The sequence below is a fragment of the Podarcis bocagei genome (genome assembly GCF_964188305.1).
Source record: "Podarcis bocagei genome assembly, chromosome: 3".
Taxonomy (NCBI): domain Eukaryota; kingdom Metazoa; phylum Chordata; class Lepidosauria; order Squamata; family Lacertidae; genus Podarcis; species Podarcis bocagei.
The window spans coordinates 22511439-22533100 of NC_138127.1; the positions used below are offsets into that span (position 1 = coordinate 22511439).

The window sequence follows — 21662 nt, forward strand, 5'->3', positions numbered from 1 at the left end:
AGAACCAAGCAAGCAAACAATAAAAAGAATTAAAGGCTGTTTCAAATGTTATCTTTGGCTCTCAAAGAAGAAAGCCTGAAAAAAAAAATCTGAAGGATATATTGGGAGATTGAGGAAGTGGTGGTGGACTCTGCAGTTGCAACTATGCAACAAAACCAGTGTTTTGTAGCAGCAAAGTGAAAGAGAAAAATATGGACCAATTTGGAATTGTGAGCATGGCTCAGATAAATGCCATTTAAGCTTTATACAGCTCAATAAATGAAAGAAGAACAGTAGGAAACTGAGTGTCAGTTATGGAGAGAGAAGCACAGGTATTTTTAGACTACCTGCAAGTTCGTTAAGAGAGATACCAAAAGTGTGTAAAGCAGAGAGACTTTGAAGCACAATATACCTCCTGTTCTTTTCAATGGGAAGACCAAAAAAAAGAAAGTTTTCTCCTGAAGTAAATGGGTCATTCTGCATGCAACAGCTTATACAGACCCCTGCATACTTGAGATGCCTATGAATTAAACTTCTTTAACAACTCATTGACAGGCAAAACATGAAGCCCTCCCAATTGTCACTGTACCCCAACTCCCATTATACCTGATCACTGGCTATGCTGGCTGTGGCCAAAGGGAGATAAATCCGGTTATAGAAAGCAAAGCAGCATAGAAAAAGATGCTTTACTATACTGTGATAAGACAGAAAATTAAAGAGGCTGTGATTTCTCCAAAAGCACGCTAAACTCAGCATTTTGCTTTCTTGTAAGCCACTCTTTTGAGAACAGAAAACATCACTTCTATTAACTGGCAATATAAGTACTAACCGGGGTTAAACCAAAACATCTTAATGTCAAATATTGAAACAATGATCAGCATTAAATATTTTACAAAATATTCACAGAGCCAATATAGAAAAGTGCTGCAGCCAGGAAAACTAATTCACAAATGTTTGGCTTGTTTAACTGCAATCATTTAATGAATGGCAGCTAAGTCAAGGAACAGTAAAGATTACTTATTTTGTAATAACGTTTAGGTTACAAAAATATGGAAAAGATACATGTCAGTAAGATCCCGATTAGTTTATTTTACAAAATGATACAGGAAAAAGTCTTTGCATGATTTTAAATGTTTATGCATTGCATTTAGGTATAACTGAACAAAATGGCAAGGGATACAAATTTCAACAGTTATTAATTAAAAAGCTACATCAAAATATTTAAGTTAGGGCATAGCAAATGATAGTAACTAACTTAGGTGTTTAATTTTTCAACTTATTTTAAAATTCACATACTGTTAAGTTTAGACCATGGAGAAAGAATAAAGTTTTGCCTCTCTCCGCTTTTACAGAGAAACATCTGGATATATTCATCAAGATAATACTGCTGTCTCCAGCCCACCCCTGCTATGAATAGAAAGATTGAGAGAAACATTGATCCTCTCTCACCTGTCTGTATCACTGTGCATAGTAAGAGCTAAACCTGGAGATCCCACATTCATTTGAATGTGGAATTTCGTTAACCCTGTTACAATCCCATTCTTCATAACTGGGTTACAGAAAAACCAATGTTTTAATAAGATGAGGCTCTCCCAGGGCACTTGTATTCTACTAGATAATTCTGCAGGAGACAAAGGAGGGAAATGGAAGCCCAGGTGCTGCTCCTCATCTCACTACATCCTGTTTTTATTATTATTATTATTTGGCCTCTCACCGAAATCAGCAATAACCCGACATTTGACAATGGTGATTACAGCTGCTGTTATGTAAAATATTTAGTGTGTTCTAAATATTAATTGTACAACCAAAAAGCACTGCACTTTAAACTTGGCGTTCCTGTAAGAAGCATTTATCAATTTGATTATATTAACTTTTCAGCACTGTCAAATTGAATCAGGCATAAAGTAATTTAAAACTCAAGACCAGCAAAAAGGCAACTAACATAATGACCGCAGAGTGCATATTGGAAAAAAATTATAGTACTGTTTAATCATTCCTTCATAAAATTAGCTCCTTTGTGACTATATATGTACATATTAGCTTAACTATAATACAATAGTGTACTTAAAGATTTCATTTTCCACATTGGCAAATATGTGAACTTTTCCGAGAGTAAAGTCCAATGGTGGCATTTTCACAGTTTTAAATGGCATGCTTTAACCTTCAGAACTTATGGGCTGTCAACCATAATAGAGGGATGGCTCGTCATCACTTATATCTGAATCATCTTCATCCACTTCACCTTCAATAACAGATTTTTTCCCTTTGCAGCATGACACAATTAATCCAATTAAGAAAACCTGTGAATTTAAATCAGTATAATGCATTATTGGTGATCAGTTCAAGGGAGTAACAGACTTAGAGTCAGGCAACATTGCTGTGTATCAAATGATATGATAATTGCAATTATGTTAAAAGGTTCAGTTGGATTTATAATGACCTCCAAATAAGTTTACTTACTGCAATGAACGCCCAATTGCCAAAGTAATATGCAGCACTGAAGAACCAAAACTGGTGAAGGAACAGGTAAGTCCGAGTAACAGTGCATTCATCTGGAAGAAAAGAAAAGAACAAAACTTAAAAGTGTGTGGCAAAAAAATGTTATTAATTTTAGGGAATACACTGCTTTAAAAAGTCACAACTGCTAAAACATGCATGGGTTCTCTTAAAAATAAAAGACAGTTACTTTAAAATTGAAGGTACCACTATCACATAAATTTATTAAGTACTAAGACATTTTTTTTATTTCAAAGAAGAAATCAATGTTCATATTTTATACCAATACAGACAGTTTTGTTTGATCAAAACCTTAGAATGCATTTACATTTTTCAAAACCTCATATGGACTCTTGCACTCTTGTATTTGAAGTGAATATGAAAATTGAATAAAACTCGCCCCTTCCTATGAAAAGTGTTCTGGATTTTTTTTATTGGACATTGCTAGGAGATTACAATAAGGCCCAGCTACATCTCACAAGCAAGATTTGGTTTTTAAAAAAGGTAAAGGGACCCCTGATCATTAGGTCCAGTTGTGACCGACTCTGGGGTTGCGGCGCTCATCTCTACTACCTTCCTAAATTAAAGGGTACAATCAGCAGAACCAAGTGACATCTACCAAGTGTTCTACTTTCTTCTGCTTCCTTCCTTTACTTACAAATTAAAGATATGCATATTTTCTTACAATGGCTTTCAAAGGAAGTTTACACATACACACTTGTTCCCAATTAAGCCATTATATGGGAAGAAAAATAACAAACTGTGCTATAAATGAACTTGTGGGGGCTCCCATTTTTAACACACCAACATGATTTCAGATCCCAAGCTATTGTTAAGCTACAACTTCCTCCATCTCCGATCATTAGGCATGCTGGCTGGAGCCGATGGAGCCTAGAGTCTAATAATAATAATAATACTAATACTAATAAGAATAAGAATAAGAATAATTTATTTATACCCCGCCCATCTGGCTGAGTTTCCCCAGCCACTCTGGGCGGCTCTCAATCAGTGTTAAAAACAGTACAGCGTTACATACTAAAAACTTCCCTGAACAGGGCTGCCTTAAGATGTCTTCTGAATGTCAGGTAATTATTTATCTCTTTGACATCTGATGGGAGGGCGTTCCACAGGGCGGGCGCCACTACCGAGAAGGCCCTCTGCCTGGTTCCCTGTAGCCTCACTTCTCGCAATGAGGGAACCACCAGAATGCCCTCGGCACTGGATCTCAGTGTCCGGGCTGAACGATAGGGGCGGAGACGCTCCTTCAGGTATACAGGACCGAGGCCATTTAGGGCTTTAAAGGTCAGCACCAACACTTTGAATCGTGCTTGGAAACGTACTGGGAGCCAATGCAGATCTCTCAGAACCAGTGTTATGTGGTCCCGGCGGCCACTCCCAGTCACCAGTCTAGCTTCCGCATTCTGGATTAATTGCAGTTTCTGGGTCACCTTCAAAGGTAGCCCCACGTAGAGCGCGTTGCAGTAGTCCAAGCGTGAGATAACTAGAGCATGCACCACTCTGGCGAGACAGTTCGCGGGCAGGTAGGGTCTTAGCCTGCATACCAGGTGGAGCTGGTAGACAGCTGCCCTGGACACAGAGTTAACCTGCGCCTCCATGGACAGCTGTGAGTCCAAAATGACTCCCAGGCTGCGCACCTGGTCCTTCAGGGGCACAGTTACCCCATTCAAGACCAGGAAATCCCCCACACCAACCCACTCCCTGTCCCCCAAAAACAGTACTTCTGTCTTGTCAGGATTCAACCTCAATCTGTTAGCCGCCATCTAAGAATATCTGGAAGGCATCACATTGACTACCTGTCTTCTACGTTAACCATCCTTCAGCATTACTCCAACATGGTTTGTATTAAACTAATATGCACCCAAACTGTTTTCCAAAGCTGTTGGGCAATGTTCAGGGTCATAATGGGTGCAGATGGGGGGGGGGAGTAAGAGAGCAGGGCTTGTCATGGAAAACAAGAAAAAATTAACTTGAGAATTTATTTCTCGTTTTTGCCTAGTTTGCATCTCAACATTGCAGAGGTTTCCCTTAAACTCACCACAACATATTTACTACTAGGATATTTTGCAAAGTACTATTTAGTAGACCTGAACAAGAAGAGGACTTATATAATAAGACAACCTGAACTGCTGTTGAAGAAGATTCTGTGAAACTAGGTCAAAGTACAGATGTGCTTCTCAGACTATGCTGACGCAGTGGAGAGCAAAACCCTATGTCTACAAGCCAGGAATCCCAGCAATATCTACAGAGGAAGGTGGGGATGTGTTTTCCAGAAAAAGTTTCTCTGGAGACTTGATGACTTTGAACTACAAGAGCAAATATGTAGGAATGATCGTTTGACACATCTGGCTTTGAAGTCTCAGTGAAAGAAGACGGATCCAGAAAAGAAATCTGTTAAGGAGGCTTTCGCAAGGAATACGAGGAATACGGAATGCTTTACACTGGTATGAACCATGCCTGAATGTTGTTAGGGTCTCTTCTTTCAGAAGTGTATTTTAAAATCAGATGTAGAATACCAGATAGGCAACATTCAAAACAGCATTTAGGAGTTACAGTACTGTCCTGAAATGCAGAAGTTCATATATAGGAGCTAAGTCAGAAAGATATGGCACAGCATCATTTCATTAATACATGGTGGAAACATGCTGAAAAAGACTGTTCTAGATGAGCTGTCACTTACTTTTCACATACTGAAACACACCACAGAAAAGTGAGGCTCTTAACAGAAGGCTTAATGTAAGAAAGACTGGTATTTCTCCAACACAGATCTTAGACTGCAAGACTAATACCATTCACATATAGTATGTTATTCAAAACATTTCAAGCTTTCCAATGATTTCTATGTAACGAGCAGTATTAGGCAGAAGAGTGATTTAGTGTAGCAATCACTACAAAGTGGACATTTTCCCAATTAGATCTAATTCAACGCTGCAATTAGTTCTGGAGAACAGATTGGGTATCCCCAAGCAGTTCACTAACTCCTATTCTTGGCAATGCTACTTAGAACAAGTGCCCATTTAGATTAAGGAGAATCAAGTTCTCCTGAATTGCAAATTTCCATAACAGAGTAAATTTTAAACACCTTACACTCGGCAGTTGTGTCAGCTAGCCTTATGCTGTCATTCCCCACCCCCAAGTGAAAAGGGAGATCTGCAATTTTTTTGTGTCTGGTCAATGAACGTGCTGGGCTCCTAATCCAGCTAGCCCCACAAGACCTCATTACTCCATTTCCCAGGATACTTTCAGTATCTTTGTGGTAACCGGAGCCTCATCAAACAAAGATTTCTGGCATAGTGGTCCTTTCATGAACATCTCACAACTATTTCATCAAATGCAAGCATAAAAAATAATACCCAAACGTTCTTGCTACAGAATTTTTGAGGGATGACTAACATAGTAAACTGACCAGGCCTTCTGGGTTGCAGCACCCTGTTTGTGGAATTCCAGCCCAAGGGATGTTCAGTTGGCATACATGTGTGTATGTATTTGTGTGTATATGAGAGAGATTTAGGTGAGCAGTTAAACCTTTTTGTTCTGCCAGGCCTTTGAGCAGCATTAGATTCTTGCCTGCAAAATAGGTTTGGTTTTGCTCTATTTTGTAATGCTCCCCATTTCTTTCGTATTGTATCGTATTGTTTATTGTGTATATTGTATTGTATTGTATTGTATTATTTGGTTTGCAAGACAAACTGAGAGCCATTTTGAGAGTTGAAATGTGAAAGACAAGTGATTTTACAAATAAAAGAAATCTAGAAAAGACAAAACCAAAATATAGGCATAGATCTAACTGGTCTGTGAAAAAGGTTTCCTACATTGTCAGCCACTATGGCCAATGTGAGAAAAGGAAATAAAACATTTAATTAGTAGATCAGGACAGCACATTTTTAGCACCATCTGCAACCCCTCCAGCTGCTCACCTGAATTAAAGAGTAACAAACAGACCTACAGATGGCTCTCTACAGTAATCTGACTAAACAAATTATAGTAGAAATTTTGGACCTGTTTGACCTTCACGAAATATCATAATGAAACATGACACTCGTTCAGTACCTTAGCTCTACACTTACAATGTCTTTGTTACTTCTCTAGAGCGGCAATAGTATTTGCCAGGCATTATGCAATACAACTCACGTCCTGAATTGAATTGTTTATTATGGTCACACACACCAAGAAAATTAAGTACACAAATTAAAAATACAGCTTGTAAAAACAGATGCATATAAATATACTTCTCTCACTGAAGAAGAAGCAGCAGCAGCAGCTAGCAGTAAATTTCTCCTGATCGGCACTGAATGAGAAAAGTTTTTGCAACCCTACCAGCAATACAAAAGTAAGCATCCCTTAAGCAGAAGAATACAGGCTCTTTGGGAGATTTTCCTGGAAGAGTTCTTCATAAACTGTACTATATACAGTCACTATATAAGTTACAGTGCAGAGGAATATGATCAACAGAATCTATTGCTCCAGCTCCACAAAAACAAAACTGTTCATTAACCAGGATCATGTTGAATTGCCAACTTAACAGTGCAAAAGGCAGTACATTAAAATGAGCAAAGATAAATGCTCTCCTAAATGCAGAAACAGTTAATGTATGAAGATTCCATAATGTGAAGTGTATTAAGGTATAAAGGATTTGTTAGCTGCAATTCTCAGATCCTGTGGATCAAAGTCTACTAATCTTTAAACAGAGAAATGGACGTTCTTTAACCTATAATTTCCCAAAACTTCAGGAGAAGAGGCCCAGCCTAAATGTCTTCTTTTCCATCTCTCATCCACTGCCTAACAAAAGAGTCTGAGAGCAAAAAGGAGAGAAAACTATCGATTTGCAATTTATTATTGAATGACTCTGAAACTGACAACACATATTTCTGGTAGAAGCACAAGTTCTTCTATGTCATAAATATACAAGTGTTAAGGGATTTTATTGTGCGGTGGGAGATTATCTTTCTTTTTGGCTTTCTGTCTGTACTTGGGATAGCTGCTCTGTCAAATGCAATAAAAATCATTTGAAAAAAATATGCAAGTGTTAAGTGTCTAATTTTAGCAATTAATTTTACAGATTGTTTGCTAAGATGCCAAAGAGTTATTATTCCATATTTTTAAGTCTTCAAGTTCTGCTAATATTTAAAGATGTAGAAAATACACTTCAAAGCAGAAGCGAACAGAAGTGGAAGGTGACAAGGGGCAGGACCAGATTAAAAGAGCATACTGCTGCTGCCCAGCAGGTAGAATGAGTAAGAAACCAGAAATGAAGTGCATAGATGAAATAGTTCTCATCACTTTTTCACTCATTTGAATAAAAGCATGGCTTTTAGAAACTTAGCTGGTCAAAGTTTCAGCTTAGAAAGGAAAGCCACCAATTCATTGCAATGCCTCATATAGAAAAAAAGAATGCGGTCCACCTAAAACATCTCAAGAACTCCAAAATGAAATTGCTGATTTTTCAACAACAAATATCAATTTGTCCTCAAGATCAGCCTTAGTACCAGAGGACTAGAGAGCAGCCAAAGTAGCACCATTTAAAGCGGGGGGTGGGGGTGCATGAAATTTCACACAAGTTAACTTAATGTCTCAAACTAGTGGAAAGCACTATTAAAGATAAAATTATCAAGCATATGGAACAGTAATGAAACTGTGGTCCTTCAAATATTACTAGACTTCAGCTCTCACAATCCCAAATGGTTGATCATGGTGGCTGGAGCTCGAGGGTCAAAGGTTCACCATCCCCAATACAGGAGAACTATTGAGATGTGTTTAGACAACTGTATGGTGCCCAGGGCTATCAAAGGCTACTAAGTCATGATGGCTGAGCTCCCTCCTCACCTTGGTACCACCTCGCCTCTCCAGCCAGCTCCTCGGCACTCAGTGACTCAGGAGCTGCCAGCTCACCCAAGACTTACTGTATAAATCCATGTATAAGACAACCTCCAATTTTTGACTTAAAAAATGGGGAGGAAACATCGTCTTGTAGACGGGAAAATACAGTACATTAAAGTCTGTGGAAGACCTTCAAATAGGTATTCAATGTTGCTAAGTTAAATTTCAGTGGTTCTGATAGAAGTATATTTAAGGTACTTTAACAATGTGTTGGAGTAGAATCCAAAGTTGTCTTACTTGCAGGGGCATCTGCATCACAAACTTTAGGCACCCACGTTGTCACATTTGTCAAGTGTCCATCCACTGTCATATTACTCTGTGTGGAGAGAAGATTGTTTCATTAAACAGTTATAATATGAATACTACAGATACATGATTTATTTTGTTTTGGCACAACAGGCTACAATAATTCTTTCCTTAGTTTTGCTTGTGAATGAGGTATTTGGGTTTCATTTACTATCAGAAGAACCACAACTAAATTTCAAGTTGTTAATGTTATTAAAAGTTTTGTAAAGCAACCTGTAAGCTATTTATTGATTAAGACAGAAACACAAGAATCATCACACAATTTCAGGCAATGTCTGTCCAAAGAGGTTGTCCGTAAAGCAACAAAAAGACCACAGTAAAACATGTTGCGTATAGAAAAAGAACAAACTATGCAAAATTATTGCAAAAGTAGTATTCCAGACTTCCCCAACCTGGTGACCACCAGATGTTTAGGTCTACAGATCCCCATCAGCCCCAACTATCACGGTCAATGGTCAGGGATGATGGGAGTTGAAGTCTAACACCATCTGGAGACTAACAGATTGGGAAAGAGATAAATATATTGTGGCTCAGGCCACAGCATTTATTGGAACAGAATGTGTGAGTTGCTTTACTACAAAAACCAATTAAAATAAAACAAGCAAATAATATATACAACTACAGTGCAATGTCCAATACATAGTTGTCATGGCATAGCTTCAGCATGGCCCCAGCTCAACTCAATTAACTGTGCTGCTAGAAGCTGCTAGAAGCCAATTGAATGATGCTGTGAGCTTGATCTGTGCTGAAGCAGTTCCATGGCTCCTTCAATCTGTTCCAGACTCAGCCCAAGCTTCCAGCATGTGTCCTTTGTGTTTTGGCATCACTTTTTTTAACCACTGAAAATATTGTTGCTGTCATCCGTCTATCTCAGGACGCAGTGGAAGAGTGCAGGGATCCCTGGGAGTCCGGCCTTTTTCCATTCTGTATACATGACCAAGCCAGTGTAGACGTCACTGAGATAGAAGTGTGAACATGACGGGAATGTGGGCTTGGGAGAAAGTAAGATCTTCTATAGACTGAATATAAGACCTACTAAAACACTGTATTATTCCCACTTCAAAATGTACCTCATTTCCCCCAACACACAACAGATCTTACCAGAGATTGGTACTTTTGGCTTCCATACATAACATACTGAGGTGCCAAGCTGTATATCATGTAGCTGGTGTGAAGAACAATCAACAGCAGTATCATGCAGAGAAAGAGAAGTGCCTGTGGCCTTGTCCTCCCCCGTCTGATCTTGTACAGCTAAGAGCAAAAACATTAATATGAATTCCGCCAACATTATGCCTTGGGCAGACCTGGTCTTTTATTTTAAAATATTTCTGTGACACCTTTCCGAGACTTAAGGAGCTTACAAAATTTTTTAAGAACAGGATTTCTATTACTGAAGTACTAATTTTCTTGATATTGAAGATAAACCCTCTTGGTGCTTCACATTCAACTTGTACTAATCATTATCATTCCTACTTTTTTATGTAGTGCAATAGGGAACAGAGGAAGCTACCTTTACACTGTGTTAAGGCTAGTGGTCCATCTAACCTAGTTTGGCCTACTCTGACGGGCAATGGCTTTCCAGGGACTCAGGGACAAAGGCCTTTCCATCTTCCATTACCTATCTAATTTTTTTTTCATTTTTAAAAAATTGAAGATGCCACAAATTGAATTTGGGATCCTTAACATAGAAAGCAAATGCTGTACCATAAGAAATAATAATACTAATACTACAGCTGACACTGTAGTGGGTGGAGAAGTTTAAGAAATGTCAAATTGTTTAAACAACTGCTGTTTACGATCTAAAAACAGCCAAGCAGAGAGAAACAGGGGAAAGAAAGAATGAGAGGCAAGAGAAAACTATAGCAAGGGAGGAATGAAAGCAAATGCTAGTACCTGAAGTTCAAGTTATTGTGGATGGGGAATCTATCAAGAAGCTATTTACATCAAATACTTCTCACTTTTATTTATTTTTACAAGAGATAATTGAAAGTGGGGAGGGAAGAGGGGCAATTCCACACAGGTGTTTTGGGAGGGAGTTCAAGACAAAAGCGCAGCAAGGGAAAATTGATGGAAGTCATCTGCAGGAACAAGAGAACTGTGTGACTGTGTGGTAGGACTGTAAGAGCAAACACAATTTTTACATGTCATTAGCCAAACCCACTCAAATGCCTTCGCAATGGACACCACAATCCTTTCCCAACAATGGAGTGTTGTGGTAGAAAGGGGTCTCGCACTGCAATTCTATAGATGTATACTCAGAAATAAGCCACATTCATTTTGACAGCACTTACTCCCAGGTAAGTCAGTGTATGATTGCAGCCTTAAAGTATGAATTAAGAGTTTTGCCATATAACAAAATTCCCCCATTAGTCCATTTCACCAGCAAAATTAGAATAGCACATTCTACAGACTTAAGGTGGGCACAGAGCTTCAATCAAAATGAAACAGCATGGTGCTAATAGCTCTCTGGGCGGAAATGAGGCTAGGGCATCAAAATCAGAGAGGCCCTGAAGGAATATGAGCTGGTGACTGCTATGCTGGAGCAGGAAGCCTACATTAGAGCAATCTATATATAGACACTTTTATCTTATATTTTTGCACAGAGCAAATCACTTTCAAATTGGGCATTTTTTAAAATTAAAAATCATATTACTAGGTTTTAAAAGTTCCTTTTGCAGCAAGCCTCACTTTTTAAAAAATGCCTTGTTTAAGATGAAGTATATGTTTAATAGAATTAAACATGTTGAAGTGCCTGCAGGTAGTGAGCGTTTGGACTGAGGCACTCAAGAAGATTAACAGCATAATAAGGCAATCAACTGTTAAAATACAACTTTCTGTATCAGATCCACAACAAGGAAGAATATAATGAGCAATATCCAATGAGGTGGTTCTGTGCACAATGGGGCCTTCTCTCCCTCTCTTTTTCCTGCTCATCCCCTAAATGTGTTCTGGGGTTTCTCTCACTCTTCCAGAGCTAATTTGGGGAGGGTATATGGGGCATGCAGAGAGAGATGAGATCTGTTTGGAAGATTTGGTTTTATACACTGTACACAGTGTTTAAACATTATATATACAGGGAACCCCAATTTGTGTAGAGATTGCATTCCTTCCCCTTCCGCTCCCCCCATGTGCCGGTGGAGCACGTGTAAGCCTACCCTGCCCCCTTTCCCAACCACTTCCGGATTCCGGCAATGCACGCATGCACATTCTTGTGTGTTTGAACATGTACAAAATGGGCACTGCCTGTAGTTCCTTACATTCTCCATATGATGTCTCTATTGTATATGTATATAAAAAGGTAAAGGGACCCCTGACAATTAGGTCCAGTCGTAACCGACTCTGGGGTTGCTGCGCTCATCTCATATTGGCCGAGGGAGCCGGCGTACAGCTTCTGGGTCATGTGGCCAGCATGACAAAGCCGCTTCTGGTGAACCAGAGCAGCACACAGAAATGCCGTTTACCTTCCAGCCTGAGTGGTACCTATTTATTTACTTGCACTTTGACGTGCTTTCGAACTGCTAGGTTAGCAGGAGCTGGGACCGAGCAACGGGAGCTTACCCCGTCACGGGGATTCAAACTGCCAACCTTCTGATCGGCAAGTCCTAGGCTCTGTGGTTTAACCCATAGCGCCACCTGCGTCCCGTATACACAATCACTATTGAAGTGGCAGCACTTCTGCAACACACCGAGTATACTGAAAGAAGGGTAGGATACAGTGGTGCCCCGCAAGACGAATGCCTCGCAAGACGGAAAACTCGCTAGACGAAAGAGTTTTCCGTTTTGGAGGTGCTTCGCAAAACGAATCTCCTACGGGCTTGCTTCGCAAGACGACAATGTCTTGCGAGTTCCTGCTGGTTTTTTTTCCCTCCCCCCCTTTTCTAAGCCGCTAAGCCGCTTATCAGCTTATCCGATCAGCAGATAAGCCGCTAAAAGCAGCTAAAAGCCTCTAATAGCGCTAAGCCGCTTATCAGCTGATCCAATCAGCAGATAAGCCGCTAATAGCGCTAAGCCGCTTATCAGCTGATCCGATCAGCAGATAAGCCGCTAAAAGCCTCTAATAGCGCTAATAGCACTAATCCGCTAATCCTTCAATGGGCTTGCTTCGCAAGACGGAAAAAACCGCTAGACGAAGAGAATCACAGAACGGATTCTTTTCGTCTTGTAAGGCACCACTGTACAACTGTAATAAATAAATCTCTATATATTTACCCTTATCCAGAAGAACCATATTCCCATGTTTCGAATTCCTGCCATTGAGGTGAATATAAAGTACATGATGATAGTAGTGATGAGGATATAATCAAGGGGGAAGACCTAGAAGACAAAAAATAAATAAGAGTTTAAATTTCATGAAACTCTTCCAGTTTAAAACACAACCCCTGCCATAATAAAATGACAGATTGGGGGGGGGGGCATACCAGGGTTAACTGAATTTTGCCCCAAGATTACATCTAATACACCAGGGGTAAAGACTTTCACTGGTACCTGAGACACTGTGCTTTCATTATACAAAAAAAAAAGTCTAATCATCCTGGGAGCAAAGTTATGAAGTAAATGTGCAGGCACCTTCAAAGTAATTTATGTGAAATGAGCATTATTATGGTACAGAGGAATGTTCACTGTTGCTGGTGGAGGTATCCGCCTCTAATCTTGAGTTATGCCTCTCTGTGGCAGCCATTTTCTCACTGGCATCCTCAGCAGTCTCGCAAAATTCAAAATGTGCCCAGTGGCAATTCCAGTAATATACCCATGCCAAAACCCCAAAGGTCCAATTCACATGTAATGCCAAAATTAATCATGGCCTGTAGGAACGTATTTGCCTCTGTTTAAACAATAACCTTGTTTCACTGGAGAATTCACTGAAGAGTTACCATTGGCGTTACAAGCTTCCATTATCTTTTACTCACAGTTTGTAGAACGGGTAACAGCATATTCAATGGATTGGTCAAATTTGTTCCCAGGATTATAAATCCAGTGTTGATGCCAGCTGAGTGCAGTGCTTTATCCAAACTGTTGCAATTTCAAAAAAAAAAAAAGAGATTATTTCTTGATTTTTGAAAACACCAGCCCTACATACAGAGTACAGGAAACTCCTTGCTTCCAGGGGGTTGTATTCTGAGGCACCGCACATGTCGGTGGACCGTATAAGCCCACCCCAACCCATTCTGCCCTTGTTCCCACCCCACTCACTGCAAAGGGTGTGTATGCTAGTGGTCGAGGGCATGCTAAACGCATGCCAACAGGGAGCTGTACTTTGTCCGAACTTTAGTGTCATAACTCATTCTGCAACACTTACTCATATTACCAGACCAACCTGAAATAATACTGTTTCATCTCTTGAGTTGTATTGGGGTGAAGATTCAAAGTAAAGAAGTTCTAGCTAATGTGCACATAACTGAAGGCTGCCTCCACGGACAAACATTGCTTTGAAAATAATTCTGGCCATTTTGCCAGGACCCTTTCCATTCTTTCAACCACCGCCCCAAGACCTCAATTCCTTATTAGTGTGGAGAATCACAGGGGAAAATATGTTTTGAGGAACCCATAAACTAGGATTGAGTTTAGACAATAGTTTTTTTTCCATTTCATAGCCCCCCTGACTTCTCTTCATAGGCTCAAATCTAGTCGCAGCATATTAACCATTCCAGCCCACACACTTTGACTAGCAGCCCATATATTTTTTGACAAGGCAGAATTATGCACATTATGCCACTGACATCTGTTTTAAAAACTGAATTTGCTGCAAATTCTAGGTCACCTTTTCATAGGTAACAGCTGCCTACCTATACATATTCACTACCTGAATATCTCTATATTGCAAGCAAATCAGGAATGGTTCCCTAGAAATCTTTATTCAGTTAAGAGTGTATACAGGCATTCTTCTTTTCTTTTAGTTTTTCAAGATCAGTTCGAGCAAGTTTTGCACAATATTTTACCTCAGCGTATATGATGATCATCAAGAACTAAAAGACGCAATGCAGCAAGTGCTTGCTTTGAGCGAAACACATTGCAATAAGGGAAAATTTGAAAGAGAGATGTAATATTTAATAAACTGTGTTCACTTCTGGATTTAAACCACTGGATTCATACCCACTCTCAATTTTGGGGTGGTAAACAAGAAACATATTCACATGAAAGGTTAGCGTGAATTCCACTTTGCAAGTAATATAATTTCACACAGCCTCATTTTTAAATGTAGAAAACACACTGTAAACCTACTTGGACAAGAAGAGTGAAATAACAAACAGCAGGGCCACCAGGATAAAAAATACTCCCCAGACAATCTAAAAGACAAATTATTTATTTAGTAAAAACAAGTATATATCACTATAGCAGGGGTGGCCAACTACGGAGAGACTGCGATCTAGTTTCGAAATTAAAATCTGGCAGTGATCTACCCCCGTTTTCTAGGGGTTCGGGTCAAAGTTGTTGAGCTTTTTTCTCTTCTGAGGGAGGGTGGAACAGAAGCAGCCACTAACTTTGCAATCGCTGGCCAGAAGCCAGCGCAGGGAGAGGGGGCAGGGCCAGAAGGGGGCTAGCGATCGACCGCGATCTACCCAAACCTTGCAGGGATTGACTAGTAGATCGCAATTGACATGTTGGACATCCCTGCACTATAGCATAAAAAATAGCAAACTGCTTGACAGTTATGTACACATATAATAAAAACACATACAAAATTTAAAATCTGACACAATCAACTATGTATTATGGAAAGATGTATTCTGAATTGCCTGCATAAGCCTGGAAGAACAGAATAGTTTTCAGCAGAAGTTTAAAGGGTGAAATTGAAGGAGCCTGATGAATTTCTCCTGGCAGAGCATTCTACAGAGCTGGAATGGGGACACTAAATCCTCTATTTCATGTTGATGTCAAATGAGCACCACCAACTTGGGGAACAACCCCAACAACGACACTGCTGCAGACGATCTGGAGCTGGGATATAAGGGTTTAGGTGGTCTCTAAGGTACCTTGGACCTAAGTTGTTCATGCTTTGTGAATTCTACGCTGTCACTGAATCTTGTTTTCTCAATGGCACCTATGGCTTGTACTGTATGGGTTCATTTTCAAGTACCATCAGAGAGGGCAATCCAAAAATGATATTTAAAAATAAATGTTATAAAATGATGAATACTTAAAAAAAAACCCCACTGCAATGAGGAAAGCACCCCCAATACAATTTCTTACATGCATCTCATTAAATTGTAGCACATTAGAGTGGCTGGGGAAACCCAGCCAAATGGGCAGGGTACAAATAATAAATTATTATTATTATTATTATTATTATTATTACTACTACTACTACTACTACTACTACTACTACTACTACAGCAGACATGTAGCCCTTGCGCAAGCAGCTTTCAAGAACTTGCTAAGCTGTTCTACGGTCTCCACAATGGCAGACCCCACAGTACCATGCAGAATGAGCAAGAAGATTTTAGAAAATTACCCCCACCACTACAAGTGTGTGAAAGTGACAAAAATTTAAGCAAAAATCAAAATGATGCAGTGTAGCTAAAATATCCCTTCTGTATATCTAAAGGTTCACACACATTGAAATTCAGCTGGCCACTGAATTTAAGAAATTTTACACTGAGGAGATCTGCTTAAGAGAAGTGTTTTTCTGAAACTACATAGAAAGAGTGGGAAAGCAACAAGAAGTCAAACCTACACACTTACACAGTAAAATAATGGCATGTAATAAAGACTGAAAAGTGTTGCCTGGCTTCTTGGCAATCTCGTTTTTTGTGGTTTTTTCCAAAGCAATATTCTCTGAGCAATTGAAGCCACAAGATAAATATATTCATTTAAAGATTGAGAGCACAATGTAAGACCTTTTTTCAAGATAAATTTTCAGTGGAAGCTCTTAATGAGCTGCAAATACCAAATGCAGAACTCCATATGTTCACTGCTATTCTCAACTGTTCACAAACGAAAAGTCACAGTATCTGTTTTGAAATGGGGGGAGGGGGAGAAATCACACAGATCAAATATCTATAACTCTAGAGAATGACCGCCACTCTCCAAGACAAAGTGTTTGCTTATTGTAGGAATATTCTGGGGCGAGTGCATTTTGTGTTACGTGAACTACAGCAGCATAGTAATAAATGTCATTTCCCCCAATTTGTACTAGCTTTTACTTGCTACCTATTGGTGAAAAAATGAATGTTAACTAAGATCATGGTGCATTCCAAGCAGTGTGCTGGTTCAATTTTAGATCATGCAATTAAAAGGAAAACAGCATAGGCAGTATCGACGATAACCGGAAGTCACTTTGTACAGTGGTGCCTCGCAAGACGAAAAGAATCCGTTCTGTGATTCTCTTCGTCTAGCGGTTTTTTCGTCTTGCGAAGCAAGCCCATTGAAGGATTAGTGGATTAGCGCTATTAGCGGCTTTTAGCGGCTTATCTGCTGATCGGATCAGATGATAAGCGGCTTAGCAGCTTAGAAAAAGGGGGGAGGGGGGGAAAAAGCAGGAACTCGCAAGACATTGTCGTCTTGCGAAACAAGCCCATAGGAAATTCGTTTTGCGAAGCACCTCCAAAACGGAAAACTCTTTCGTCTAGCGAGTTTTCCGTCTTGCGAGGCATTCGTCTTGCGGGGCACCACTGTAAAACTTTCCTACATAAATGTAAATTGTATGTGTCCCAAATTATCATCTACCCTCTATTTTTCCTGCAGGAAGATAGCCTTGAGTGAAGTGGCTCCCAATAGCTAAATGCAAACAGATACACAATTTTATTGCAATAAATTACAAAAGGGGATGTGGCATTTAACAGAAAAGGCTAACAGATGCCATGAAAATTTACAAGCCCCTACTATGTGCACTTTCTCTACACATGGCTACCACAAACTGAGAGTCACATGGAACCAGTAAGCACACACAGACACCGCCCATTGCTCAAAAAACCCAAACTACTATTACAACAGTGGATTAAAGCTCAAGTTTGCATTTGATCAGCTTCTGCATAATTGCAACAGCAAATACCAAATGTAATAATAATAATTTTATTATTTATACCCCGCCCATCTGGCTGGTAGTTGGCATGCCAAAGAGAACTATGAAGTTCTACACGACAAGGAAACAGCATAGAAAGTTAACAGACCAGGCTTTTCTACAGCACTAAACTTTTGGTGCAAAACCAAACATAATTAGCCTGTATTCTACCTAATTGCCAATATGCTATTATGTGTTTGTGGTAAAAGCTTTCGTGCTGGAAAAGGTCCTTGAAGGATATTAAGTGTATGCTAACTTGTAAGAAGCTACTACTGTGTTGTGTATATATACTAGATATCCAGAACACGTTATATGAAAAGAGCTCTAGGGAATGCTGAAGATGCATCCCTTAACCCTGGCTTTTGACATTTGAAATGTATATTATTAGGATTCACTCTTTTTAATGTTGTGCTTTAATTGTTGTAACTTGCCCTAGGACCTAAGAGTGAACGGTAGGATGATGATGATGATGACGATTAGAATAATTTATTAGGTCTGACCTCCAGACTAAACACATGACAAGTGTGTACTCCTATAAAACTGGAAATACTATGCAGTTCCTATTCATCTTCAGTATTTTAAACAATCAGGATATTGCAAGGTCATTTTCTGATTGATTTGCATGTAACTTTTGTGTCTTTAGATATGAAGAGGGTATTTTTAAGATGAAAGAATATTTTTCTGGTGACAATTCAACCCAGATATGCTGAAAGGATCTCTGGTAGAAAGCATGCATATTGAAAACCAGAAGTACTTTCAACAGTATTCAGGTGTAATCCTGTTTATATAAGTTTAAAATCCCCAGTGTCTTCAGGCTTTTGCTTCTACTTCTGCTACATACCTTCATTTCTCCACATTCGTGCCCTGATGCTTTTCTAACTCTAAATTCAATTTGTTGCTTATTTGTTCATCCTACAAGTCTGTTCACACATTTCTCCACCTGTCTACCCATCTTAATTTGATCCACTATTTGTCCAATTTTATCAGTAACTTCAACCATAAATCTTGCTCCTGCTTCCAACTTAGTTTATATAGTTGCTAAATAGATTGTGACCCTGTGGCACTGCAAAACTGTCAGTAGCTACAGTCCTAAGCATATTTCAAAGGAACCTCATTTCCAAGTAAATCAACAGAACTTTTTAAAAAATCAACTTTTTTAAAAAAGAAATGATGTCACAATTATCTAGTGCTTATATAGTATAAATTTGCCTATCTTCCACATCTTGCTTTTACTTTTGAATCATAATACAGGCAGCAAGTGATTCAGGAATGTCGAAATGACGCGTGATCACACACACGTCACCTAACCCAAAAGTAGCCCCCCGATGTCCTAAAGACATCATGAAAATGGGCAGGGTGGGCTTACGAGCACTCAGCCGACGTCTGTGGGGGTTTGGAATGTAACCCCTGCACAAAACAAGGATTGCTTGTATTCTTTTAACTATAAAAAGGCAGAAATAGTTGAAAACTGTGCATATAATGAATTGGCAGGTTCACAAGAGACCTGACCAGACTGATTTCTAAACAGTATGTTGTGCAAACATTTGACAAAGACGCATTGCTGTTAATGTTACAAAATATTGCAAGTATTTATTTATTGTTTACTAAGTTGATTCTTTGTTCCAACCTAGTGTTAAAACGGAAGTCCATCCAAGTAACATCACTGCCTATTTCCCCCTACATCTTGGCAACATAAGCACCATTTTCTATCATAACAGACCATTTCTGTCATTCTTAAAGACTTATTTGAACTTTAATTAGTATAATCCACCCAAGAATCTTTGATCTAGAGTGTTCTAGTCTTATCCTGCTTACCAACAACCTGGGAAAGTAAAAGTATTGATTTTTGTTTGTTTGATTTGTTCTAAAGATGGATAGTGTGAAAAATGGATAGTGTGAAAACATGCATAAAACGTCTCAGATGCAAAGAGCTGCTTTAAGTGAGCCCAAGGTGAGCAGGCCGCATTTACCCACAGATTCAGCAGATTTTGAAAGCTGTATCACAAATGGGCTATCAGGGTGAGCAAACTGTTACAGTGGTACCTCAGTTTTTGAACTGAATCCGTTCCGGAAGATTGTTCCGAAACGTTCAAGAACCAAAAACTCAATACGGGAGTCTCAAAACGGAAAAATCAATATGGAAGCCGCATGGCATGTTCAACTTCCGAGGCGCATTCGAAAACTGAAGAATTTACTACCAGGTTTCCGGCGTTCGAAAACCGAAATATTCATCAACAGAGATTTTCGAAAACCAAGGTACCACTGTACTGCAATTACTCTTGTTTTTTCCTTGCTGTTCAGCTTGGGGGGACGACCTTGAGCACATGAAACTAACTGACCACTTCTTGTCATCGTGGTAAATATTTTTAGCCAGATAGAAAAAAATACCTTTAAAAAAAAATCATTATTTTATACTGTGGCAGCTATGTGTAACCCCCTGCCTCTAACCCGGGGTGGACAACCTATAGCCTTAGAGCTTTCATGGGGCCCTCAGTCCAAATCTCATGTTGGTGGCAAGGAGTGGAAAAAGCAGGGGGGGGGGGAGAGAAGGGGAGAGAGAAAAAGGAATGATCTACCTACCTCAGGGTCTGGGACCACCCATTACTGGCATGCATTGTCAAAAAAGGGCTTTAAATTTGTGCTCTAACCAGTTAGTGGCTTTACATAATACAGGTATACATTAAAAAAAAATTATGTGCTAAATTTACTTTTAGTGGCCTCATGGCTCCACAGAATCTTGTCCAGCAGCTCTTCTCAATATATTCCAGACGCCTCCCTCTCCTTCGAAGGGCTCTTAGCTTGTCCTCAAGCTGTTGCAGTGTCCGCCTATCCCGAGTTGGTAGAGGCCGGCCATCTTTGCACTAACGGGGGGTGTAAGGGTGAGAACAAAAGATGTAAATCTTGAAGTTTGAGTTTGTATTTTTCCATGGTTGTTTGGGTTCTTAATTCAAAGATATCCAGTATCTCATTTTAGCAGCTATGCCATTTAAAAAGGGTTCCACTCAGTGGGGTTTTTTCTGTCCAGTGTATAATACCAGAAGCTTTGCTTCCCCCTGCTATTCCCGTCAGCCAAGCCTTCTTTGCCCATGCTGGGGCTTGCTTTTAAAAAAATGGTGGGAGAAGGAACGCAAAAGAGTGTGTATGTGTGTACGAAAGGTAAGTGTACTGTGGCCATATTGAATTATTTTTCCTGTTACCAGGAAATGCTCTCTGTAATCAGACAATAGCATTGTTTTGCATGTGGGAAAAATCAATATTGTGTGGTCTCCACAATCAGAATCAGTACTTGGCTGACTCCGCATGGCAAGCATAAGTTGGGGGGGGCAGCAATGGCTGTACTCTAATTTTGTACTATGCCACATCCCCATGGTCACCATTTTGTGCTATGCCATGCCCCCACAGCAGCAATTTAGCCTAATTTTTAGTTATGTGACACTCAATAAACACCTTTTTATGTATTCTTGATTTATTATCATCAACCTTCTAATAAAAAATGATCACAAATTCAATAAAAACGTGGGAGAGGGTGCAGGAAGTGGCGGAGTGGAAGAGGTATTTTACCATTTATCATAATATAAGTACCAGCACCACTTTAAAAACAACAACAACCAGAAAAGCACTATTCTATTCAATAAATCACTTATTCTAGTAAGCATATGTGGAGAGATATTTTTCTGATCTAAGAGTATCAATCCAATTATAAAGTCTCAAAAATGTCCTCTCTGCAAGTGCCTCACTGAAAAGTGTGTGTGCTTAGTACTCATATTTTTAGAAGTGTGAAAATTATTGGAACTTATAATACCACTGCCACAGTTAAATCAAAAGAACAGTATATAGCAGGAGAGGAGAGATAATAGCGTTATATACAACTGTGAAGATTCATTTTGGTTATTTCAATCTCACTAGACATACATTACAGTATGTACTTTTTAAAATTATTGATAATAATACTAATACTAATACTAATACTAATACTACTACTACTACT

At 39.3% G+C, this 21662-nt stretch overlaps 1 protein-coding gene across 1 annotated transcript in view; it reads right to left on the reverse strand.

The window, feature by feature from the left end:
* Positions 1-932: 932 nt before the first annotated feature.
* LMBRD1 (LMBR1 domain containing 1) overlaps positions 933-21662 on the reverse strand; it is a 45696-nt gene continuing 24966 nt past the window's right edge. Inside the window, exons 9-16 of the mRNA XM_081186930.1 lie at positions 20383-20535; positions 14896-14960; positions 13584-13686; positions 12886-12990; positions 9778-9927; positions 8608-8686; positions 2440-2531; positions 933-2279 (exon numbers count right to left, since the gene is read on the reverse strand). Coding sequence (XP_081043056.1) covers positions 2160-2279; positions 2440-2531; positions 8608-8686; positions 9778-9927; positions 12886-12990; positions 13584-13686; positions 14896-14960; positions 20383-20535 — 867 coding nt within the window. The 3' untranslated portion in view covers positions 933-2159. The remainder of the gene's footprint in view (positions 2280-2439; positions 2532-8607; positions 8687-9777; positions 9928-12885; positions 12991-13583; positions 13687-14895; positions 14961-20382; positions 20536-21662) is intronic.